The sequence below is a fragment of the Danio rerio genome, chromosome 8 (genome assembly GCF_052040795.2).
Source record: "Danio rerio strain M-AB ecotype USA chromosome 8, GRCz13ab, whole genome shotgun sequence".
Classification (NCBI taxonomy): domain Eukaryota; kingdom Metazoa; phylum Chordata; class Actinopteri; order Cypriniformes; family Danionidae; genus Danio; species Danio rerio.
This window is the reverse complement of record NC_141028.1, coordinates 46,995,310-47,019,644: the sequence shown is the minus strand read 5'-3', so window position 1 is coordinate 47,019,644 and position 24,335 is coordinate 46,995,310. Positions and strand designations below refer to the sequence as shown.

Here is a 24,335-nt window from a genome sequence, read left to right as displayed (position 1 = left end):
AGAGTCCTAAACTTCTAAAGGAAGTACAAGCAAAGGGTCAACATCTTACAAATGACAAATTATTCAGTAAATTAAAGCCCGAGCATCTAAAAAAACATTCTAAAAAAGACATAGAAGCCTTAGAGGGACAGTTCATCCCACAAAAGTCATTATTTACTCACACTTTTTATCTTCTGTTGAATACAAAAGAAGATATTGTGAATAAACCAATAAACTGATAACCATTGACTTCCGTAGTATTTGTCTTTCCTACTATAGAAGCCAATGGTTTCCGGTTTTCACCTTAAATATCTTCGTTTGTGTTTAAAAAAAAGAAAAAGGTTGGAAAAGGTTTGGAACCATTTGATGTGAGTAGATAGTGAGTACATTTTTATTTCTGGGTGAACTATCCCTTTAAAAATGCCAAATTGTGCCTAAACACTATAAAAATATCAAAGTACTAAACTCAACATCTAAAAAAGGTAAAAGTAAAGCCTGAAAACCTTAAAAAGGTCTGAACCTCTTGCCAAATTATAGCTTGTGAACATCTTACATCATGTCTACATTGAGTTAAATAATGTCCCACTGTGCCACATCAAGTCAAACTGAGCATTCCGGATTCATTACTAATAATGTCAGAAGCAGCGCAAGCATGTGGACTACATTAGATATTATACAATGGAGCATAATCAATGCAGACAGACATTGCACTGATTTTAATGACTTATATTTGATTGCGTCAGTGCAGGCAGAGAACATTCCTAATTATAAATCTTATTTCATATGAGCATTAGAACACACAATATAATTTAAAAATAGCAGTTTTTTTTTTTACCTTGAGTAGTTCAGGGGCTTGTTTCCTGAGCTTTTCCGTTCTCCACTCATTCTCACAGGGGTTGAGTGAGGACGGAGGAGCCGTGCAGGAACACTTGCAATCAGAACCAGAGCTCACCGTCTCCACTGTGTAGAAATCATCCACCCGCAAGCTTCCGTCACGGAGTCTAGAGCAGGCCTCGATACTCAATGGTCTCATCACACACTTGCAGCGGCAGTCGGAGCCCTCAGATATCATCTTTACTGGCTCCGGCTCACCAAAGATCTGAACACGAGAGAGACAAAAGAATATAGAAGAGCTTCCATTGCTTGAAAGTTTTGGGTTACATCAAATTATTTTGTATTTATTTGTAACCTAATCATATGATGTTTTTTGCTAATTATGCTGAATTTTTTTTTTTTTTTTGTAATTTATTCATGTGCTGGCAAAACGTCTTTTTTTACTTTATTGTCACAAGATGAACAAACTTCCTGATTCAGTGCTTAAAGGTGCAACAGGTGATTGACTTCAAAAACAATTTTTGTTATTCTGGCTGTAATTGTATTTAATTGTGTTTTAATTATCTGTGGACGGTGTAGGATCAAGAAAAGATTGTATCCCCATGTCAAAATATGTAATTGCACATCTCTGCATACCTTGTTTGCAAAGAAAGGCATGTTCACATATGCGGCTCAAACAGAATATGGCAGACAAACATCAACAACCTACCTTCTTTTTTAGGGTTTGCTATTGTAATAACTAACTGTACTAAAACGTTTTCTCTCTGGAGAATTTTACATGGTGTATTGTATTGATGTTGTCCAGTGCACGAAATCAATACAATACAACATTGTTGTCTAGCACGCAACATCAATATAAGTTTTATTATGTTGATGTTGCGCACTAGACAATAACGTTGTATTATACAACGTTATTGTCTAGTGCGCAACATCAATACAATATAACATCGTTGTCTAGTGCGCAACAACTATACAACATCGATATCTAGTGCACAACATCAATACAATACAACATTGTTGTCAAGTGCGCAACATCAATACAAACCAACAGCATTGTCTAGTGCTCAATATTAATTCAATACAACATCACTGTGTAGTGCATAGCATCAAAACAATACAACAACGTTGTCTAGTACGCAACAATACAATACAACATCCTTGTCAATTGCGCAACATCAATACAATACAACATTGTTGTCTAGTACGCAACAACTATACAATACAACACCATTGTCTAATGAGCAATATCAATACAATACAATATCGCTGTGAAGTGCGCAACATCAATACAATACAACATCATTGTCTAGTGCGCAACAATACAATACATCATCCTTGTCTATTGCGTAACATCAATACAATACAACATCATTGTCTAGTGCGCAACAATACAATACATCATCCTTGTCAATTGCGCAACATCAATACAATACAACATCATTGTTTAGTGCGCAACAATACAATATAACGTCCTTGTCTATTGCGCAACATCAAGACAATACAACATGGTTGTCTAGTGCGCAATATCAATACAATACAACAGCATTGTCTAGTGCGCAACAATACAATAAAACATTCTTGTTTAGTGCGTAACATCAATACAATACAACATTGTTGTCTAGTGTGCAACAACTATACAATGTAACAGCATTTTCTAATGAGCAATATTAATACAACACAATATCGTTGTGTAGTGCGCAACATCAATACAATACAACATCATTGTCTAGTGCGCAACAATACAATACAGCATCCTTGTCTATTGCGCAACATCAAGACAACACAACATGATTGTCTAGTTATCAATATCAATACAATACAACAGTATTATCTAGTGAACAACATCAATACAATACAACAACATTGTCTAGTGCGCAACATCAAAACACTATAACTTCATTGTCTAGTGCGCAAAATCAATACAAAACAACAGCATATATTTTATTATTTTTAACACATATATACAGTAGTTATCCGGTGGCACAGAGTTAGACATCTTTCTTGACTTCACACAATAACAGCAACGTGCACTGCATGACATCACTTTGTTGCAGAGACGCTATTGGTTAAATGCCAGCAAAGTATAACACGGAAGCAGCCTGAAGCGGAAGGCGTGAGTATGTCTGCGGTTTGGAGGTATTATAACGTTCATTGCCTTTGCCAACATTGCTTTTGCCAACATTGAGATATGTAAACTTGAAATTGCAAGAGGTGGAAAGGAAAAGGCTACATTTAACACAACAAACCTGATAGGACACCTCAAAAACAGATGTAAAACCTCGCTTTGAAATGCCTTCTCGCCACTATTTCACAGAGAACGGTCTGCCAGCCCTTTATAAAAAGATTTCTAACAAACTACTTGTTATAAGATGTTCTATGTTTCGTTCACCACAGACACAGGGAATTGGTCTGCAGCTCCCATGTCTCTACTAAGCCTTAACCCACAATGGATTGACTCCATCCTGGATCTGTTTCTTCGCTCTTCTTTTTTTTTTTTTTTTTATGTATTATAGAAGTATTGGATCAGGATTTGGTATCGGTGGATAATCAAAATCAAGTGACTCCAACTCAGACACAAGGGCAAAAAAACAAACAAAAAAAAAACGGATCGGGACATCCCTAAATTCAATATTGTTGTCTAGTGTGCAACATTTCAATACAACATCATTGTCTAGTGAGCAATATCAATACAATACAACATCTTTGTCTAGTGATCAACATCAATACAATAATGCTGTCAGGGATCTGATCAAGGCAAACAGAAGACAGTCCTTCACAGTTTATTCAAATATAAGCAAAATAGCAAACTCAGAGGGGAAAAAGGTTCTTCAACAAAAACAGCTCCGAAGAGGAAAATTAGATGTTCAATAACTTCAGTATGGAGGATTCTCAAAAACTTCCAGAGGGAAAAAAACAAATGCTGTCTCGTGAGCAACATCAATACAATACAACATTGTTGTCTTGTGAGCAAATTCATACAATTCTGGATTTCAACTCTGAAACTAGACTGAAGCAGTTTAAATTTAATAGAACTTCTTTTATGTTAAGCTGCTTTGAATATATATTGTAAAAGTGCTATAGAAATAAAGAATGAATTGAAATATGGCTTTCGGTGCTATCAGGCTAGCATTAGCATTTTCCAAGATCTCCTCTTGCACCAATGGTTTTTATTAAAACAGATGATTTTTTAAAACCAACAAACAAAACACATGTAACATTATAAATCTTTTAAACAATTGACAGTAATGTGGCCTTGCTGAACAAATGTTCGCAACCATTTAAACAGCTTGGTTTTAAACGACAGTCACATACAATTTAGCATTTACACGTATTGAATTATGTAAAGTATAATATTTCAAATAACTCTTGACATGAAGATCAAACTAAATCCTTCAAACTGCCATGGGAGTGACATGAAATACTACTGGAAACTTAACCCTTTCATGTCTCTCTTCAATCATCAGATTTAAGCCACTCTGCGCTTCAGGATATGAAAGCTGCTAATTTACCTTGAACACTAAAACAGATTTGAACCCTGATGCTCTGGAAGTGATCAACCGTTGCACTTTCAACCGCTGCAGTGAAACTTTACCGTTCCCTATAACATGTGTCCACAATTTGAACTTTCTACCAATCCTTCATTACTTCTACTTTACAAATCTATGGCATTTCACATCCATTTAAAGCCTTATCTTCAATTTCGAGATACACAAACCCTACAAATATCTATCTGTGTCTACATTTTAGAACTCAAGACCATTACCTTTTGATAAGATATACATAAACTCTACCAAACTAAACTTTTTCTTGACAGATCTGTGGCATTTCACATCCATTTAAAACCTTATCTACAATTCCAATACACAAAAATCTATCTACATTTTATGAATCAAGATCACTACCTTTGGAGAAGATACAGAAAACAACTCTTTCTTTCTCTCACGCACACATCTGTTGTCAGTTACTGCTAGCTTTTTTACCATGGCACTGGCTTTGAAGACAGCCCGGGGCTCGAGATTCCCATAAATTCAGCCCAGTGATGAATCCTGAGTGGATTTGCACCTTCTCCCATAAACAACTTGTTTTCAAGCCACATCCTGCAGCACCTCGCAGTTTGACAGTACATCTCTTATTTCTCAATAACAGCCTTGCATGACATCCAGGGAGATACATGTGAATATCATTTACAGGGTATGTATTTGCGCCATAAAGCAATAATTGGACTGATACGAAGCTTCATAAAAGCCAGGTGCTGTTGAATATGGAGACAGTCCGTATATGGGGATGTCGCCACATGTGCTTCAAAAAGCCTTCGTAATGCCTACTTGACGCTGACAGCACTAATAAATCGAGCTTCATGAACAGTAGCAGTAAAAGCGAAGAGAATATGTGGAGCCACAGGGGTTGAACCCACAGACTGGACAAATGCAGAATGACGGCATATACGATTAAGGAAGAAGTAGTAAATGATGCACAGATGTTCAGCTTTTTTTTCTCTCTCTCTGCCAAAATAACTTGCTGCTGTTGAGGGTGTACTGAAGACAGGGCTGGAGAAATGATCTGAAAAGCTTCAATACATAGTATGATTGGCTTATGAATATGAATTTTAAGGCATAACACAACCCAGCTCAACTCGATTTGATTTATATAGTACCAATGAAAACGATTGTTGTGCAAGGTGCTGTACAATCAAGCAAATATTGACAACAATAACGCCATGAGCAACATAAATTATCTGAAATAGCAGAATTAACAACAAATTAAATGCAAGCCAGTAAAAAAAGTAAGGATTTTGTGAAATCAGAAGGTTGTTCAAGAGTTTCAGAGCAGGAACAGCAAGGGTTTAGTTGCCTCGAGACTTTAATTTAGCAAGAGGATTGTTTAATAGTTACTGGTTGGATGACCTGGGGCCTGTTTCAGAAAGCAGGTTAAGTTAAAACTCAGAGTAGTTTAACCCTGAAATGAGAGAAACTCTGGGTTTTCCGTTTCAAAATGGCAGGTTTGTTAAACTGGAGAAAGCAGGGTAAGTCAAGCCTGTTTCTAAAAGAGAGTTAACTTTAACTCAGAGTCAGTTACCGTGGTAACTTACTCTGTGAATCTAACCTGGTCTGGAGCAGGTTTTATTCTCTAAACTCTGAGTTTCTGTCGGTCTCCTCCCCTTTTTTAAAGATGAAGCGGTATTTCTCGCATTAGTCTTACATTTCCACACACCTATTTTAGAGCTCATTTTGGAGATGCGCATAAAAAAGATTGATGGAAACGTCATGATTCACATAACTAAAATACGCATAATATAACATGTGCATAACTAAGAAGGTTAAACTTTTATTTGATAAGATGCACATAAACTACGAAGTGCATTTAACAAATTACAGTATGTACATTAAAAAATGGTTTGTTAGAGATGATGATGAAAATGTGTGTGAAAGGACAAACCAGCAGACAGCACGCAGAACATCTTAAATGTTGTTTTAGTCATTCTAAAATGCTTTAACTGTTTCAGTATTAGTGTATATTATTAATTACCTCCGAGCGTCTGGAGCGTGTCAAGATCTCCACGTCTGGCTTCAAACGCCCACGTGTTCATTGTTTGTCAATTGTCTTCTGAGGCTCAGGTACATTAATTAAATAAAAAATCATTGATGCAGCTTCTTCTACCGCAGTAAATTCTGTTTTTACTGTTGATATTTGGCGCAAGTTAATCAGGAAGTGACGATTGTGTTCTCTTCGACTCTTTGGATAAAAACGCTGCTTTATTTTTAGGCGTTATTCCAGTTTTGCACAAATTTATGTAATAGCCTGTATTTTGATGGAAACACAGCTATTGCCTACATTTTTGTCACACACAGAACAAAGTCACGTACGAGGCTTGTCCTTTTTTTTTTCATAAATAGTAAGCTTAACTTTCGACATGCACTGTTACTAGATTAATGGAATTATTATTCTGTCTAAAATTTATTTTATTACTGCTTACCTTCTTAATGTTATATCAACCTATATCGCTTGATCAATAAAAAGGCAGACACATAACAAGTGCACTGTTAAATCTATTAAAACTGATAAAAGTTTATAAAAGTTTAGAAAAAAAGTATAAACGTCACACATTACATTACTTATTTTATTATACTTAAAATGTTTAAATACTTAAAATTAAAAATTACGCATTAACTTGGGCAGCTGTTTTCCCACGCTGTCTCTGTTTCACTGATGGTTGCTTCATTTTAAATATATACACTCATATTTGCTATAACTTTGCATGAGCACATCAAGTTCAGCTGGAGAAAGAAATGCTGATCTCTTTTTTTAAGATGTTGCCATAGTCACTCGTAATGTCTGCGCTCCATTGATAATGCCTTTTTATAGTCACGGTGCGCGCGCTTAACTCTGAGTTGGTCTACTCAAAGTTGATTGACCCAACTCAGATCAGCTGTTCTGAAACCGAAAACTCAGAGTTTTTAATCTCTCGGTAAATCAACTCAGAGTTCAAGTTTAAACTCCGAGTTGTTTGAACCTCCTTACTGAAACAGGCCCCTGAGCTGTCCAAAGACAGGTTTTAAGGTAGTTTAAATCACCTATCTGATTGTACCCTTTTGAAGATGTAAATGAACATCTGTCAAATGTAATGCCTGTGAAGTATGGAGTGCCTCAAGGACCAGTCTTAAGCCCTATTTAGATGATAATAGTTTCATTTTATCATTTTATTCACATCCAAATCCAGATACGCCTGTGTAAAAATCCCAGACTAAGTAACCTACTGTTTATTGACAACACTAAGGTTGTGTGATGACTTATTTTCTGTACGAATTCTTTTTGGCCTCTCGGATGCACCATACAGTTGCGTTTTGCAGTTATTTGCATCTGAAGAGCAGCATCTCGTGCATTGAAAATTACATTAATGAAATGCTAGAAATTTTGTGTCCATGTTTAGACTGTTAATCATTTCACTAGTTATCAAAAGCCACCTACTGTTAGCGCCAATGGCGTAGTGCTTAGTGCACTGGCACATGCACTCCGCTGTTGTTGGCATCCTGAGTTCGATTCCCACCTTGATTCCCACCGATCCTTCCCCTCTTTCTGCTCGCCATGCTTTCCTGCCAATACTCTATTTACCTTATCCTTCACGTACGAGCAGGTGCAGCCATTTGAATCTTTTTGTCTTGAGACTTCCGGTCTCATACACTTCCATTCATTTATAGACAATAAAAAGAGCTTGTTCTGATTCTTGATGTTGCAAACTGATATTTTTTTTATTATAACTGATAAGTTTATTATATTATTCTACTTGGTCTATATAGTCATGCAAACACTTGTTTGTAGAGCTAGTAGTTTGACCGTTTTCTGTTTTCATTTATTATACCTAGTCATTTCTCCCATAGGCAACTGAATCGGAAGTTCTAAAACAATCGCGAAAACGAGCACACTTCCGCATCGTCCCATCCAATAAAGGTGAAAACCCTTTGTGTTGTTCTGTCCAATGTAATTTCTTGTGACTGATGATTGCACAATCAGTGATGATAACCAAGCACTGAGTTTAATCAGGGTAAGAGCTACACTTTGTGCCAAAGTGGATCCCATGGGCCACATTTGAGGATCCTACATACAGTATTAATAATGCTGACTAAGCGTGTAACTGATCATGTGAGACATAATTTCAGGTTTGTAGTGTGACAATATCAGACGTCCACTTAAAATATATTTTCATTCAAAAGCATGTTTGATCACTGAGGAGCTGTATGGATGTTTCTTTTACAGATATGCCCTTGAGAAACAATTACTGTCCAAATCAGTCTTTAAAGCCTATTCGGACAGGACTCATTTTTTAACTTTGTACTTTGAGATTTCAATCCCATCTGAATCTGCCATCTTCCGGGGCAAATTACCTACTGTTTTTGGCAAAATCTGTGGTCTTCTGAAAAATGTTATACTGTCTTAATGTGAATGTCTCTCATTGCCGTTTTCCCCTTAATAGTTTTTGTGTGTGTGTGTGTGTGTGTGTGTGTGTGTGTGTGTGTGTGTGTGTGTGTGTGTGTGTACGTGCGTGCGTGCGTGCGTGCGTGCTTACGTGCGTGCATGCGTGCTTGCGTGCGTGTGTGTGTGTGTGTGTTTGTGTTTGTGTGTGTGCTTTGATCAGCATAAACTACCATACAATCTCTCATTAGCGAGAACTCTCAAGTTTCTGCTTTCTGTGTACCATTAATTGATGTACAGGGGTGAGCCTAATCACATAAACTGTTAAAACTGGCTACTGTAATATCATGTCAGGAAAGATTACTTTTTATTTCAATACATTTGATCACATTTCATAATTGCGTTCAAAGGCAGTTATTAAATTCTATACCTGAAATGTGCTTTAATATAGTTTACAGCTTCATAATATTTGATCTTCTGCAAAGCCATCACATACAGTAAAACACAGACAAGAAGATGTTCCCAGATGAATCTGTACATAAAATGACAGATGTTGACTGATGAAAACTAGTCCCGTCCGATTAGGGCTTTAGGCTGCTTGCTATTCACAATATACATGCTGCTAGATTAGCTTTTATTGCTAAGCTGATCACAAACAGCTATACGGTAACCTAATGAAATATCTAAACTATGATAGCTTAGTGTGTTACAAACATGTAAATTACAAGACGACCAACTATTTTTTCTATTAATTCAGACAAGACAGAAGTATATTTATTTATAGCTTACAAAACCTGTAATTCAACTTGCAGATGCAAGTTAGAAGAGACCTAGCAAGCATTTTAGTAAGCATGTTTTTAAAAGATCTCTAAAAGGCGTCTAAACATAGTCGTCTTGGCTAAAATAAGGCTAAATTTGGGCTGTCAGTGAAAATCTAATAGACGTCTAAGAATAGGCCAAAACTAGACAAGTCATCAAATAAACAGAAATGAATGACTACACGTATAAAGTCAGTCAAATCAATCTATTTGATGACTAGTCTAGTTTTGGGCTATTCTTAGATGTCTATTAGATTTTCACTGACGGCCCAAGTTTAGTCTTGTTTTAGCCAAGCTGTCTATGTTTAGATGTGTATTAGACATTTGTTAAACACAATAATGTCTGCTGGGAGAGATGCAATGCTAGCATTGGTTCTATAGTCCAAGGTCTTATATTAAACATCCACTGAACATAACAAAAATTTGCCTTCTTTCATCTTGGAAATTTTGCTAAGCTAAGAAACATGTTATCTCTCTCAGATGCAGAAATGTTAGTTCAAGCTTTCATGACCTCTAGATTGCCCCAATCTTTTATATCCCTTCAATCCATCCCACTCTTTAAGATTGCAAAACCTAGGGCTTCTGTTTGAACCCATAACAGCAAAGTCCGCTAGTAGAGTGTTTTTACGTCTGGCTCTTAAACTTTGGAACAGCCTTAGTGATAATGAAAGATGAGGCCCGGAGACAGTCTCTCAGTTTAAATCTAGATTAAAGTCATTTCTTTTTATAAAAGCATATGTATAATGTATCCTATAACTATGTGCTTTAGTACATCTTATTAAAGATATTAAATCAAAGTAGATTTTTTTCATTAAATACATCAAATCAACCATTAAATTCACCTACACTATGTAGATGTTGAATGATTGATTTTGATGATCATTCTAAATGTGTGGAATTATAGTCAGGAAAATGAATAGATTCAGGTTTTGACTGCATTATAGTTCCATATCGCTACACACAATAATTTCCGTTATTTTACAGACGACAACTCTCAAAAACCAAATCAAAGCAGACTTTCAATAATATGTGTAACAATCCTAAAAAGTCCTACACACAAGAGGAGTTTGAGGACAAAACCTGACAAACGTTTTGAAACAATGTCTGCACATGTAGTCACCAGACAGTAGTTTATGCATAATAATTCCTGACAGACTATACAAATATTAGAAAATAATGCACACCCAAAGGTGGTGATGTGGCCACAACATAAAGCAGAGTTTAAAAAAAACTGAAAAGTTGCAAGCAAAAGAAAAAAAAAAACAGACAAATGTACTGAAATATAACATCTGGACAATGTCTGCAGGTGTAATAAACATTCATTCATTAATTTATTCATTTTCTTTTCAGCTTGGTCCCTTTATTTATTAGGGGTCGCCACAGCAGAATGAACCGCCAACTTATCCAGCATTTGTTTTAAGCAGTGGATGCCCTTCCAGCTGCAACCATCCCTGGAAAACACCCATACATTCTCATTCACACTCATACACTACGGACAATTTTAGCTTACCCAATTCACCTTTTTAGCAAACTCACGCCAACATGGGAGAACATCCAAACAGAAATGCCAACTGACCCAGCCGCGGCTCAAAATAGCGACCTTTTTGCTGTGAGGCAACAGTGCTAACCACTGAGGTGACAGCGCTACCCTTGTGCCACCGCACTACCCTGTGGTAAATATAGTATAAGGAAAACAATGGATGGCAGGCCATTGAATTATTAGAAAATAAGGCACAGGGTGGTGTTGTGGACACAATATGAAGCAGAATTCAAAAACCTGAAATGTTTCAGACAAATATCTAAAAATATGGCATCATAAACAATGTCTTTAGGTATGGTAACTGTAGTATAAGCAAAATAATCAATGACAGGTCATTGTATTTTAAGTAAATAACACACACCTGAGATGGTGGTGGGGCCACAACAGAAAGCGGAGTTTAATAACTTGAAATGTTTTAGACAAAACCTGACAAATATCTAAAATATGACATCATAAACAGCGTCTTTAGATGTGGTAACTGTAGTATAAGCAAAATAATTGATGACAGGCCATTATACTATAAGAAATAACACACACCGGTACTGGTGCAGCCACAACAGAAAGCGGAGTTTAATAACCTGAAATATTTCAGACAAAACCTGACAAATATTTAAAATAAGACATCATAAACAGGGTCTTTAGGTGTGGTAACTGTAGTATAAGCAAAATAATTAATGATAGGCCATTGTATTATAAGAAAATATACACCTGAGGTGATAATAATCTAAAAATCTAAAATGTTTCTGGCAAATATCTAAAAAACGACATCTGAACAGGGTCTTTAGGTGTGATAATAATAGTATAAGCAAAATAATCGATGACAGGCCATTGTATTGTTAGAAAAAACACACACCTGAGGCAGACACAACATGATGGTGAGTTTAACAGTTTGAAAAGTTTCAGAAAAACTGGCTATTGTCTTAAAATACAGCATCTAATGGTTCCACTGACTAGTACAGTATGGTAGGGTACTGGTCGGTACGGGTCACCTTAATCAGGCTTGTGTTTCCACTGCCTAAAGGGTACCAAGGGTATTTCCAGAAAATGTCTACAGTAAAGCTGTACTGTAAAGCTGTTCACATATCAAATGAGAAGCACTTCTCACAAAACAAGATGCTTTATACACAAATACTTGTGTATAAATGTTCTTTACTAACCTTTCTATCAACATGATTTGATTATAACTGCAGATCAATGACAGTTCGAAATAGCCTACTGTAACATCTGCAATAATAAAAAATAAATAGATAAATGCAACAAATATGAACACATACAGAACCTTACAGTCTCTGATATGTTACCACATACAGAAAAACTACACACAACATGCATTTAGTCCTTATTTGGGTTCAAAAACACCACGTGTAAACAACATGTAGCCCGCAGTCAGTGCAAACCTCTCATCTGTATCTTTAATCTTGACCAGCACATGTAAACTCTGTTAGAGAGTAATTCCATCATTCCGAGTTCATAATAGTCCAAAAGGCGATAATAAACATGGGAGTTTGTTCATGATTCAGGTTGCTGGAACAATTTCCTATTTCTTTTTTTTTCAGCTTCTCCTTTGTTTTTTCATGCTTCACTCTTGCGCTTCTCCTTTTTTTTAAAGAATGGGATGTCAGAAGCGCTTCAATAATCATGCACATGTTATTGTCATCAGCTTAAAAAGTTAGTTATTTCAAATATAGACCCGCACACAAGTGATCACGAGCTCCCTGGAGAAGCCGAAACCGCTCGCCTTGTAAAACAAAAACAGAGCACGGCAGATTTTGTTCTTCTTGGCTTTGTGTCTGTACATCAAGATAACGATAAGGTTTGTTTAAGCTTGGGTCAGTATTACGATGTAATGTCTTGGCTGTGTATTTAAAACATGGCGGTTCCTTTGTTTTCATTCTGGCTAGCTCCACGAGCGAGTGACACTTCTCTGTAAACCAATAGCAATCAGCTTCGCCTTTTGGTACCCTTTAGCCCTGCTAGGTTAACCAAAAACTGGTACGGTACGGTTCTATTTTTAGGTACCTTTTGACAGTGAAAACGGCCATAAAAGCATACCAAACCGAACCGTACCATACCTTACCACTGGAAATGGAATTGGAAATGGTCCATAAACATTGTATTTAGGTGTAGTTACCATGTGCTGAATACTTGACGACAAGCCTTTATGGCTTGAATTATTATGTTATTATTATGTGCTAGTTATTATGGCTGAATTATTTAAAGGTTAATTATTCATTACATGATTATCTTACAAATCAAACTCGGACCTGGAGGGCCGGTGTCCTGGAGAGTTCAGCTCCAACCCTAATTAAACAGGTGTGTTAAAGCAAGTTGGAGCTAAAGGGCCCTATCATACACCCGGCGCAGTATGGCGCAAGGCATGACGCAGTAGTCTTTTGGTAGTTTAAGCTTGGCGCAAGAGTCGTTTTGAGGCGTTGCGCTACGCTGTTTAAATAGCAAATGCATTAGCGCTCTTTTGTGCGCCCATAGGCGTTCTGGTCTAAAAAGGAAGGCGTTCTGAGGCGGACCACTGGCGCGTTGCTATTTTGAGAAACTATAATAGATTTTTCATTAGACCAAAACTAACCCGGTCTAAACTCCGGCGCAGAGTTGCGCCTCGCTTACGCAGTGCTTAATACGCACAAGAGAGCAATAGGCAAATATCTTTACATATGAAAAAATGTAAATATTAAGGATATATATAGGATATAATAAGAATAGATATAGAATATAAATATAAAGGATTAAAATATTACAAAACATATTATTTTCTAGCCTATATAAATATGAAAAACCACTGCTTTTATGTCTTCTTCATCTCGGGAGGCCTTTTCAGTTCATTCATAACAATTTGATTTTGTATAATGTTATTATTATTAGCAGTATTATTTATTATATGCATATGTATATTTGTTTTATTTAAAACAAGCTTAGATTTGCCCACCTGTCAGGTTTTAGACCATATGGGGCAAAGCATGTGTTTTAGGATATAACTCAGGTTTTTGAGCACATTTTGCTATTATTATTCATTTATTCGTTTGCTGGAAATTAGAACTGAATTTCCAAATAGTTTTGAAACGAATATTTGCGCTTAACAAACAAAAATATTTATTTATAGACTAATTGATGTCTGTGCGTAAAGGTTTCCCTATCCAAGAGCGAAAGTGAAAGTGATCCATTATCTCTCATTCTCACGCAGTAGATGCTCTGTTTAACAGTTTTCTGTTAAAAAACTGTTAACTGTTAACTGTTTGCTTGTGATATGCTCATTTTTTCCACTTAGACTTACTTTGCGTCCTGTAAATAGCGAATGCGCTCTTGGCGCGACGCAGCTGACTCTTAAAGGGAATGGGAGATGAGACTCTAATTGGTTTATTCTTAAAACACACATATAACTCATTAAGAAAATAAACTAAACCCTTTTAGACCATGCGCCGAAGTGCAAGGCAGATTTCCCGTCCTTAAATTAGCAAAAACGCGTCCTGACACGCCCTGAAAGCCTTTGCGCCCTGCGTTTTGGGCTTTGCGCATGGACCGTCAAAATAGAGCCCAAACTCTGCAGGACACCGGCCCTCCAGGACCGAGATTGGACACCCCTGCTTTAGTGCATCAGTTTTTCCTTTTGACTGGCATTAAAGGGATAGTTCATGCAAAAAATAAAACTCACCCTCAGATTGCTGTAAATATTTGTATATTTCTTTTTTCTGCTAAACACTTTTTCTGCCAAAAAGAAGATGAAACCAATAGCCATTTACAACATTGTTAAATTTTAAATTAAAAGTTCCCCGAATTTTTTTAAATATTCTTTTAATTCTGTTCAACCATAAAAAACACAAACTAAAACAAGTTTGGAACAAGGGAAAAGATGAGCAATTGATGACAAAATTGACTTATTTTGCTAATTATCTCTTTAATAAACAAAGATAGTATGGCTCAGAATAAAAGTTAAAGCACTCTGACCTGCTGTGTTTGATTGACATGTATAGCTCCCCCTCATCTATCTGTCTGCCCAAAGAGCTCAGGCTTGTCATTTTCTGTACTGAGATTTAGAGGTCTCTATACATGCCCAGCCACTGCACATGTGGAACTGCTTACAGCCAGTGAAATATTTCAGCATTTCAGAAATTTTTCATCATATGAGCTGTTCCATCTTCGAGACATCCATTCGTCTGCCACACAGTCGAGTACAGCGAGGCTAAAGGCTCTGCAGGGTAAAAGGACCTTTAGGCTTTTCTCCTTCTTCAGAGGACTAAATACCACAGCACTTTCCTAAACACCTGTTTGTTATTATGTGCCGCTGTCCTGAACCAAGAGGTCATTGTGTGGAATGTCTAGACTTTTCATCGTTTCAAAAACAAACAAGCAAACAAAATCAAACAAACAAACAAATGAATAAATAGGAGTGTGAAACTTGCAACACACAAAAACAAATAAAAAATTATGTATGACAAAATGAAGACACAAAAGCTTGTTTATTTAGCTTTTTGGTATTATTTTTATTTGTTTGTTTGTTTTATTATTATTATTATTATTTCATACTTGATTTCATATTTGCTTTAAATAGTGTTTATATATATATATTACATGAGTGTTTTAAGTATGTTTTATAAGTCTTGTGTTTTGTAAACACTTTAGTCTGCTTTTTGATGGTTGTTAAGTGCTTTATAAATAACATTTAAAATTATTATTATTGTTATTATTATTATTATTATTATTAGTAGTAGTAGTAGTAAAGTTGTTAAATGCAATTCAATATTTTATTATAATTATCAAATACAGTTGAAACCAGAAGTTTACATACACTGTATAAAAAGGCACATAACCATTTTAAAAAGTCAGATGTTAATGTGACTAAACTTTTTCCCTTTTAGCTAATTTAGGATTATCAAATTTGTTTCTGTTATTCTTAATAGCAGAATAATGAGAGAGAGATTTTTTGAGAAATTGTTATAAAGTCAAATTTACATACAATAAGATTATTATGCCTCCGAAAAAGCTCAGATGATGGTGTCAAGGTTTTGGAAGTTTCTGATTAGCTAATTGACAACATTTGAGTTAATTGGAGGCACAATTGTAGAAGAGTATTCAAGGAAAACCTCAAACACACTGCTTCCTTGTGTGACAACATGGAAAAATCAACAAGTCAGAATCAAAAAATAAAAAGCCAGATTACAATTTGCAAAATTACACTGGGAAAAATAATAATTTTTGGAGACATGTCCTGTGGTCTGATGGAGCTAAGATTGAACTGTTTGGCCATAATGACCAGTATTATATTTGGAGGACAAAGGGGAAAGCTTACAAGCCTACTAACACCATCCCAACTGCAAATGTATGTAAACTTTTGACTGTCTAGAAATTAATAAACGAAAAAAATCTTTCAATATTTTGGCATTTAGCAAATGTAAATCATTTAGGTAATCCTAATGGACCTAAAATAGTAAACATTTAGTATGATTTACCATCAGACATTTAAAAGAAAAAAAAGGTTATGTTTCTTTTTTTCTGGAAACTTAATCATGTAGTTCCATGACAACTATTTTATAATGCCCACCGAGTGCCGCCCCAAAACTCATCTACTGTCAGCTTGAAGTGGACGGATTTAATAAAGCTTTGCTGTTCTTTTGTGTGAAGCTCAGACTGACAGAGAAAATTTAAAAAAGATTCAGCCAGACAGTGATTTGCCCAACTCCTTAAAAGCACATTCATCTGTTGAAATTATACAGAATGGCTTCCATTGTTTAAATGAGTTAATTAGGTGAAAAGTCTTGTAACACTCACAGATGTACTCAAACACACAGAGAAAGAGAGAGAGAGAGAGAGAGAGAGAGAGAGAGAGAGAGAGAGAGAGAGAGAGAGAGAGAGAGAGAGAAGTGAGAGAGAGAATCTAAGGCCTAGTGGGCTTACACAATAAAAGCCCTTGTTGACTGCAATGAAAGAATGTGTTATAGCTTTTTTTGGGTGTGTGTGTGCATCAGGCATCAAGCAATACACAGTTCTTTGTTTGCTCTAAATAGCATCTCACTTTTTAAAAATGCCACGTTTAAACTTTTTGGTTCTCTGCCCTCCTACAATAGATTTGGACTGATTTAAGGTCAATAAACACTTTAATTTTCTCCTAATATATGATGCAGCATTGACTCTTTTCTTACAGTGTCAAAAATGGTTTCTTCAAGGATGCACACTCTCAAAGACCCTTTATACACCTTGGGCCCTATCAAACTCTGGGCTCAATAGGGTGCAAGACAGGTTTGACACAATTTGCTGCTATTGTCAGACCAGTGCAACAGTAATTTTCACGTTTTGCATCAGGTTGTTTAAATAGCAAATCTATTTGCACCATTTTGTAGACTCACGGATGTGCTGGTCAGAAAAAGGAGGTGTGTTAAGGTGCATTGTTGGTGCATTGCTATTTGTTCCATCCAACTTTCCATCTATCTATCCATCTAGCCATGCATCCAACCAACCAACCATCCATCCATCCATCCATCCATCCATGCATTTAACCAACCAATCATCCATTCATCCATCCATCCTTCCATCTTTCCATCTATCTATAAATCCATCCATGCATCCAACCAACCATCCATCCATCCATCCATCCATGCATTCAACCAAACAATCATCCATTCATCCATCCATCTTTCCATCTATCTATAAATCTATCCATGCATCCAACCAGCCCGCCATCCATCCATCCATCCATCCATCCATTCATCCATACATCCATCCATCTATCCATCCATCCATCCATCCATCCGTCCATCCAACCATCCAACCATCTATCTATACATTCATCCATCCATCTATCAATCTATTTATCCATCCATCCACCATCCATCCATCCATTGCCCCTTTTCTTACATTGTTTAAAATGGTTTCTTTAAGGATGGACACTCTCAAAGGTCCTTGTATACACCTTGGGCCCTATCAAACACTCTGCACAATGAGGTGCAAGACACGTGTGACACGATTTGCTGCTATTATCAGACCAGTGCAACAGTAATTTTCACATTTTGCGCCTGGTTGTTTAAAGAACAAATCTATTTGCACCATTTTGTAGACTCATGGGTGTGCTGGTCAGAAGAAGGAAGTGTGTTAAGGTGCATTTTTGGCACATTGCTATTTTGCAGAACTGAAATAGACTGCGCAATTGACCAACTAAAATCTTGTCTAAGGTTAATTTATGCCAATTTGCATTAGTATAATATTATAAGTAGTAGTTTTATTTATCATATGCATATTTATATTAGTTATTAACGTTATTAATTAAAACTATTATGCTTTAAAATGTGTTGGGGAAAAATCTTATCTCCATTAAACAGCCCTTTCATATATATATATATATATATATATATATATATATATATATATATATATATATATATATATATATATATATATATATATATATATATATAATTTATATTTCACAGGAGTGCTAATCATTTTGTCTATCAGCACCATTGACTGAGGTAGAGTATTCAAAATCAACCACAAAGTTAACAGTCCAGTGCGTGTCTTTATCATACATTTAGCTCTAATCAGTGATATAAACTGCATTCCAACAGTTGCAGGTCATGTAAACAAACACATTTGTTATCTGAACCTGCTACACTGACATTTGGTCTGGCTGAACTGAGCCATACCTTGCAACTGACCAAACAGGGAATGTGCTGCTATCCTGAGATAAGATAGTTGTTTCTCCAAAAATACTTGGCAGGAGCAGTTGTCAACATTGGCTGCTTTTCCTGAAAAAGCCTCTTAACCCAATGACCTCATGCCTGGAGAAGGAGTTCAGGCTTTGAGTCTGATCTCTTTTTCAATGAGGTGTTGTCAATGGCGGCTCATCTTCTCCCTTTAATCTTGAGCTTTGAAACAACACTAAAGCTAGTTTATGGATAGAATTCAAGATGATCCCGCATTAAAATGAACACCAAACTGTCTAGAGCATCTGAAGTTTCAAAGATACAACTCTTTGAAAAGACCAGAGTCACTGTTCATATCAAGTGTGCATTCATTATTCTGATAGAGAAATAATCTATCTATCTATCTATCTATCTATCTATCTATCTATCTATCTATCTATCTATCTATCTATCTATCTATCTATCTATCTATCTATCTATCTATCTATCTATCTATCTATCTATCCATCCATCTCTACATAATCCATCCATCTCTACATAATCTATTCATACATCCATTCACCCATCCGTTTTTACAAGTGTCTATCCATCTTCTTCTAAATTCCATCCATCCATCCATCCATCCATCCATCCATCCATCCATCCATCCATCCATCCATCCATCCATCCATCCATCCATCCTTCTATCTATCTATCTATCTATCTATCTATCTATCTATCTATCTATCTATCTATCTATCTATCTATCTATCTATCTATCTATCTATCTATCTATCTATCTATCTATCTATCTATCTATCTATCTATCTATCTATCTATCTATCTATTTCTGTCTGTCTGTCTGCTTGTCATGTCTATCTATCTATCTATCTATCTATCTATCTATCTATCTATCTATCTATCTATCTATCTATCTATCTATCTATCTATCTATCTATCTATCTATCTATCTATCTATCTATCTATCTATCTATCTATCTATCTCTCTCTCTCTCTCTCTCTCTCTGTCTGTCTGTCTGTCTGTCTGTCTGCTTGTCATGTCTATCTATCTATCTATCTATCTATCTATCTATCTATCTATCTATCTATCTATCTATCCATCCATCCATCCATCCATCCATCCATCCATCCATCCATCCATCCATCCATCCATCCATCCATCCATCCATCCATCCATCCATCCATCTATCTATCTATCTATCTATCTATCTATCTATCTATCTATCTATCTATCTATCTATCTATCTATCTATCTCTCTGTCTGTCTGTCTGTCTGTCTGTCTGTATGTCTGTCTGTCTGTCTACCCTGCAGGCACAAGACGTCAACATTGATGTTGTACCGCATCGTAGTTAGCTGTTGCAATTCGATTAAAAATGAAAATCGGGTTGATGTCAGAACCCAACGTCAATGTCCAACCTTGGACAAACATTGCATTTTGGTAACTTTCCAATGTAACCAAAACAACAAAATATAAAATCTAATGAAATTACAGCTTTATATTGTGTGGACGTTACCAATATGATTTCTATCAGACGTTGGGTTTTTGTTGCCATACCTGAAGAATAAATGTCAGTATTTGATGTCAATGTAACGTTGTTTTAAGATGTTGCTTTAAGAACAAAATATCAATGTCATTTCATGTCATTATTAGACATCAAATTAGCGTTGTTCTTAGACTCTGCCTAGACATTGTATTTTGGTCACCTTATTTCATAACCTAAATCTAAACTAATGCTAATGTTTTATCACATTACGTTGTGTTTCTGTTGGGTATCTATCAATCTTTCTGTTTGTCTGTTCTTCCGTCCGTCCGACCATCCATCCATTGTGGTAAAACAGTAATATTTCTACCATTTAAGAAAATAATTTATTATTTTAAGGGAATTTCCAATTTCTGATCTTTATTATCTTTTTAAGACGCTCATTTTATGCAATCTTTTATTATTACACTAAGAAAAATAATGCAAACAGTTGTGGTGCTTTGAGCATAAACTATTTGTATTGATACATTTTTGATCAGTGCATCCAACCAACCAACCATTCATCCATCCATCCATCCATCCATCCAACTTTCCAACTATCTATCCATCTATCCATGCATCCAACTAACCAACAATGCATCCATCCATCCATCCATCCATCCAACCATCCATCCATCCAACTTTCCATCTATCTATCTATCCATCCATCCAACCATCCATCCATCCAGCCATGCATCCAACCAACCAACTAACCATTTATCCAACCAACTTTCCATCTATCTATCCATGCATCCAACCAACCGACCAACCAACCTTCCACCCATCCATTATCTATCCATGTCTAACCAACCATATCAATAATTTCTAACCAACTACCTATTTAGCTGTCTATATGTCCACAATATTTTCTTCAATACCGTGGATAATTTCATTTTAAAGGTCACCTTATATAATCTGTATTTGTGTTTTCTGCTCTTTTCAATTTCATTGGAATATAATATATGTTTAAATGATTTTTAAAGCTACACTTGGAAATAAAGAACATTTGCAGAAAAGTGTTCTTTAAATTATTAAAATCTATGGGAAAAAAATGTTTTTTTTTTTCACTCAAAATTCATTTTGGAAAACAAAAAAAACACATTTTTGGTTCTTCCTGGTAACTTTTTTAATAGTCTACTTTCATTACTTAAAAATGTAAGTCAATAACCATTCAAAGACAACTTTCTGTAATGTTATGAATTCAGAAAATAGCAAAAGAGTCAACGCAAATCTACCAAGACAATCTTGCAGTTTATATTAGTGAGCTCTTTGGGTTGATTAAACATCTGGGTGTCATTCCTGCGGTCAGAAAAGACTGACAACAAAAAATCAATCAACATTTTTATCCTAACAAAACAAATCTTCATGCGATATTAACTGAAATAACTGCGGTTACCACAGCCACTGCAGAAACAATGGATGTGAAGACACTCCACCAGTCTATTCCAGCAGACACACACAGACACACACCATTAGGACAGACGTGTCAATTAGCCTCAAACTCGCTTAGTGAGCACTTGTGGATTTTGGGGACACACAGTTACATTCCAGCTGAGCCTGTTTATGTGTGACGACTGCCTCTGAAGCTCAAACACTTCAAGCTTTCAGCAGCCAAGAGATAAGAGACATTCTGGCTGAGGAAGAACAACAGATGGTTCACCACTGACAGAATCTGTCTCGGATAGAGTGATTTTTATTAAATGTTGTTTGATTATAACACAAGCTTTTCTTCTTTATGGTTTTATTTATAAGTAAATTATTGCATGTTAGCTTAAAATTACTTCTTTTTGAAGTAATACTGCAAAATAGTGTGTGTGATTTCAATTTACTACTACTACGATATAGGCAACGCAGTGGCGCAGTAGGTAGTGCTGTCGCCTCACAGCAAGAAGGTCCCTACTTCGATGGTTCGAGCCTCGGCTTGGTTGGCGTTTCTGTGTGGAGTTTGCATGTTTTCCCTGATTTCGCATGGGTTTTCTCCGGGTTCTCCGGTTTCCACCACAGTACAAAGACATGTGGTACAGGTGAATTGGGTAGGCTAAATTGTCCGTAGTGTATGAGTGTCTGTGTGAATGAGTATGTGTAGATGTTTCCCAGAGATGGGTTGCGGCTGGAAGGGCATCCGCTGCATAAAAGCATGCTGGAAAAGTTGGCAGTTCATTCCACTGTGGCGACCCTGGATTAATAAAGGGACTAAGCTGACAAGAAAATGAATAAATGAACTACTACGATATCATATTTTAAACTTTAGTTGATGTGTATTGTAGCTGTGTGAACATAAATGACATCCTGAATGTAATACACACAATGCAAAAGAAGACAGAGTTAGCATATCAAAGACTACAGCGAACAAAGTTTGGCGACTACAAAAAATACATCTAGGTTAATGATGTTATAAACCCTTCAGGTTACGCACATACCCCCCGTGCAGCGAAGGGGCGTGGCCAAAGGCGCTTTAATGTTATAAAAGAGACACTTCCTGGTGATGTGAAGCTGATTCGCGAATCACAGCACATTACTTTAGCTGACCAATCATCAATCCTAGAGAAACTAGGAACTATGACAGTCGTTTTCATGTTAGTAGAGTAGCTGTATATAAGCATGAGCACACTTTGCTTTGCATCTTATAAACACAACCAAGCCTTAAAAATACAATCTGGACTATCCCTTTAAGTAAAATTGTTTTGAATTTATATTAAATATAATTAGTTGAACAAAAAAGATTGTTTTTTTAACTACTTAAAGGGATAGTTCATCATTTACACACCCCTCATTTATTCCAAACCTATTTGAGTTTTTTTTTCTTATGATGAACACAAAAAAAGATGTTTTGAAAAATGTTGGAAATGGGTAGCCATTTACTTCCATTGTTTTTTAGTTTCTACTCTGTAAGACTATGACTACACAGGTTACTTGTCTCTGATTATCTGCAAGCATGTCTTCTTATTATAAAAAAAATACAAAAGTTGTTTAAAGGAAGGCATAGGTAAAGTGTTTAGTTGCCATTTCAATACCTTTTGTAAAAATAAATAGTCAAAATATGTGTGAAATAATGCACCATAACTGTTAAGCATAACCAACTAATGAAACAACATGCCTTTTCTGACCATTACTTATTAAAATCTATAAACCTATAAGTAATCATAAGCAGCTGTTTGCAAGTAATCTTTATTATTTCTTTTTCTACTTCACTTTCTGAACATGAACTCAGACAACAGGAAATGTTTTATCCACAACGGGACCATGATGACTCATTTTCCAAAAGGATTGCATGTTTGTGAATTAAAAGATGACTATTATTTATAATCAACGAAGCTGTGTAGCATTGCAGGACACATGATTTGTTTTGATTTGAATTGTGTGACTTGTTTTGTTTATCCTGCATGGAAGTGCGATCATCACTTGATTTTCTAGTGCATTATAAGAATTATGTACCGAATGATTCAGCGAACTGGAATGATCTTGAAAGAATTGTTTGACTCCCTGGATAGTGCACTGACTAACTAGGGAGCTGACTGTGACACACCCATAGTTCATAAATCTAGCCATTTATGGTTGCCAGGTTCAGTGTTTATTCGTTGAATCATTTTCTTTTGGTTAAGTCCCTTATTTACCAGTGAACCGCCAACCATTCTGGCATATGTTTTACGCAGTGGATGCCCTTCCAGCTGCAACCCAACCCAGGAATCATCCATACACTCTCACATTGTCACTCATACACTACGATCATTTTTTGTTTATCCAATTCACCTATACAACATGCCTTTGGACTGTGGAGGAAACAGGAGCACCCAGAGGAAACCCACGCGAACCTCGGGAGAACATGCAAACTCCACACTGAAATGCCAACTGGCCCAGCCGGGACTCAAATCAACAACCTTCTTGCTATGAGGTGACAGTGCTAACCATTTATTTATTTAGTCATTTAGCAGACAGTTTTATCCAAAGCAACTTACAAAAAAAAAAAAGAGTCTCTCAGATATTAACAATAATTACTGATACAAACCTGTTGTGAGCTCTGAGGGTAATAACAGATCGTATGTGATACTTTAGCAAATTCTTGTCAATATTTCAACACAGCAGTATAAT

At 36.1% G+C, this 24,335-nt stretch overlaps 1 protein-coding gene across 1 annotated transcript in view; it reads right to left on the bottom strand.

Annotated features, from left to right (window-relative positions):
- Positions 1-24,335, bottom strand: part of olfml2a (olfactomedin-like 2A) — a 61,186-nt gene that overhangs the window by 19,743 nt on the left and 17,108 nt on the right. Inside the window, exon 2 of the mRNA NM_001126472.1 lies at positions 815-1,078. Coding sequence (NP_001119944.1) covers positions 815-1,078 — 264 coding nt within the window. The remainder of the gene's footprint in view (positions 1-814; positions 1,079-24,335) is intronic.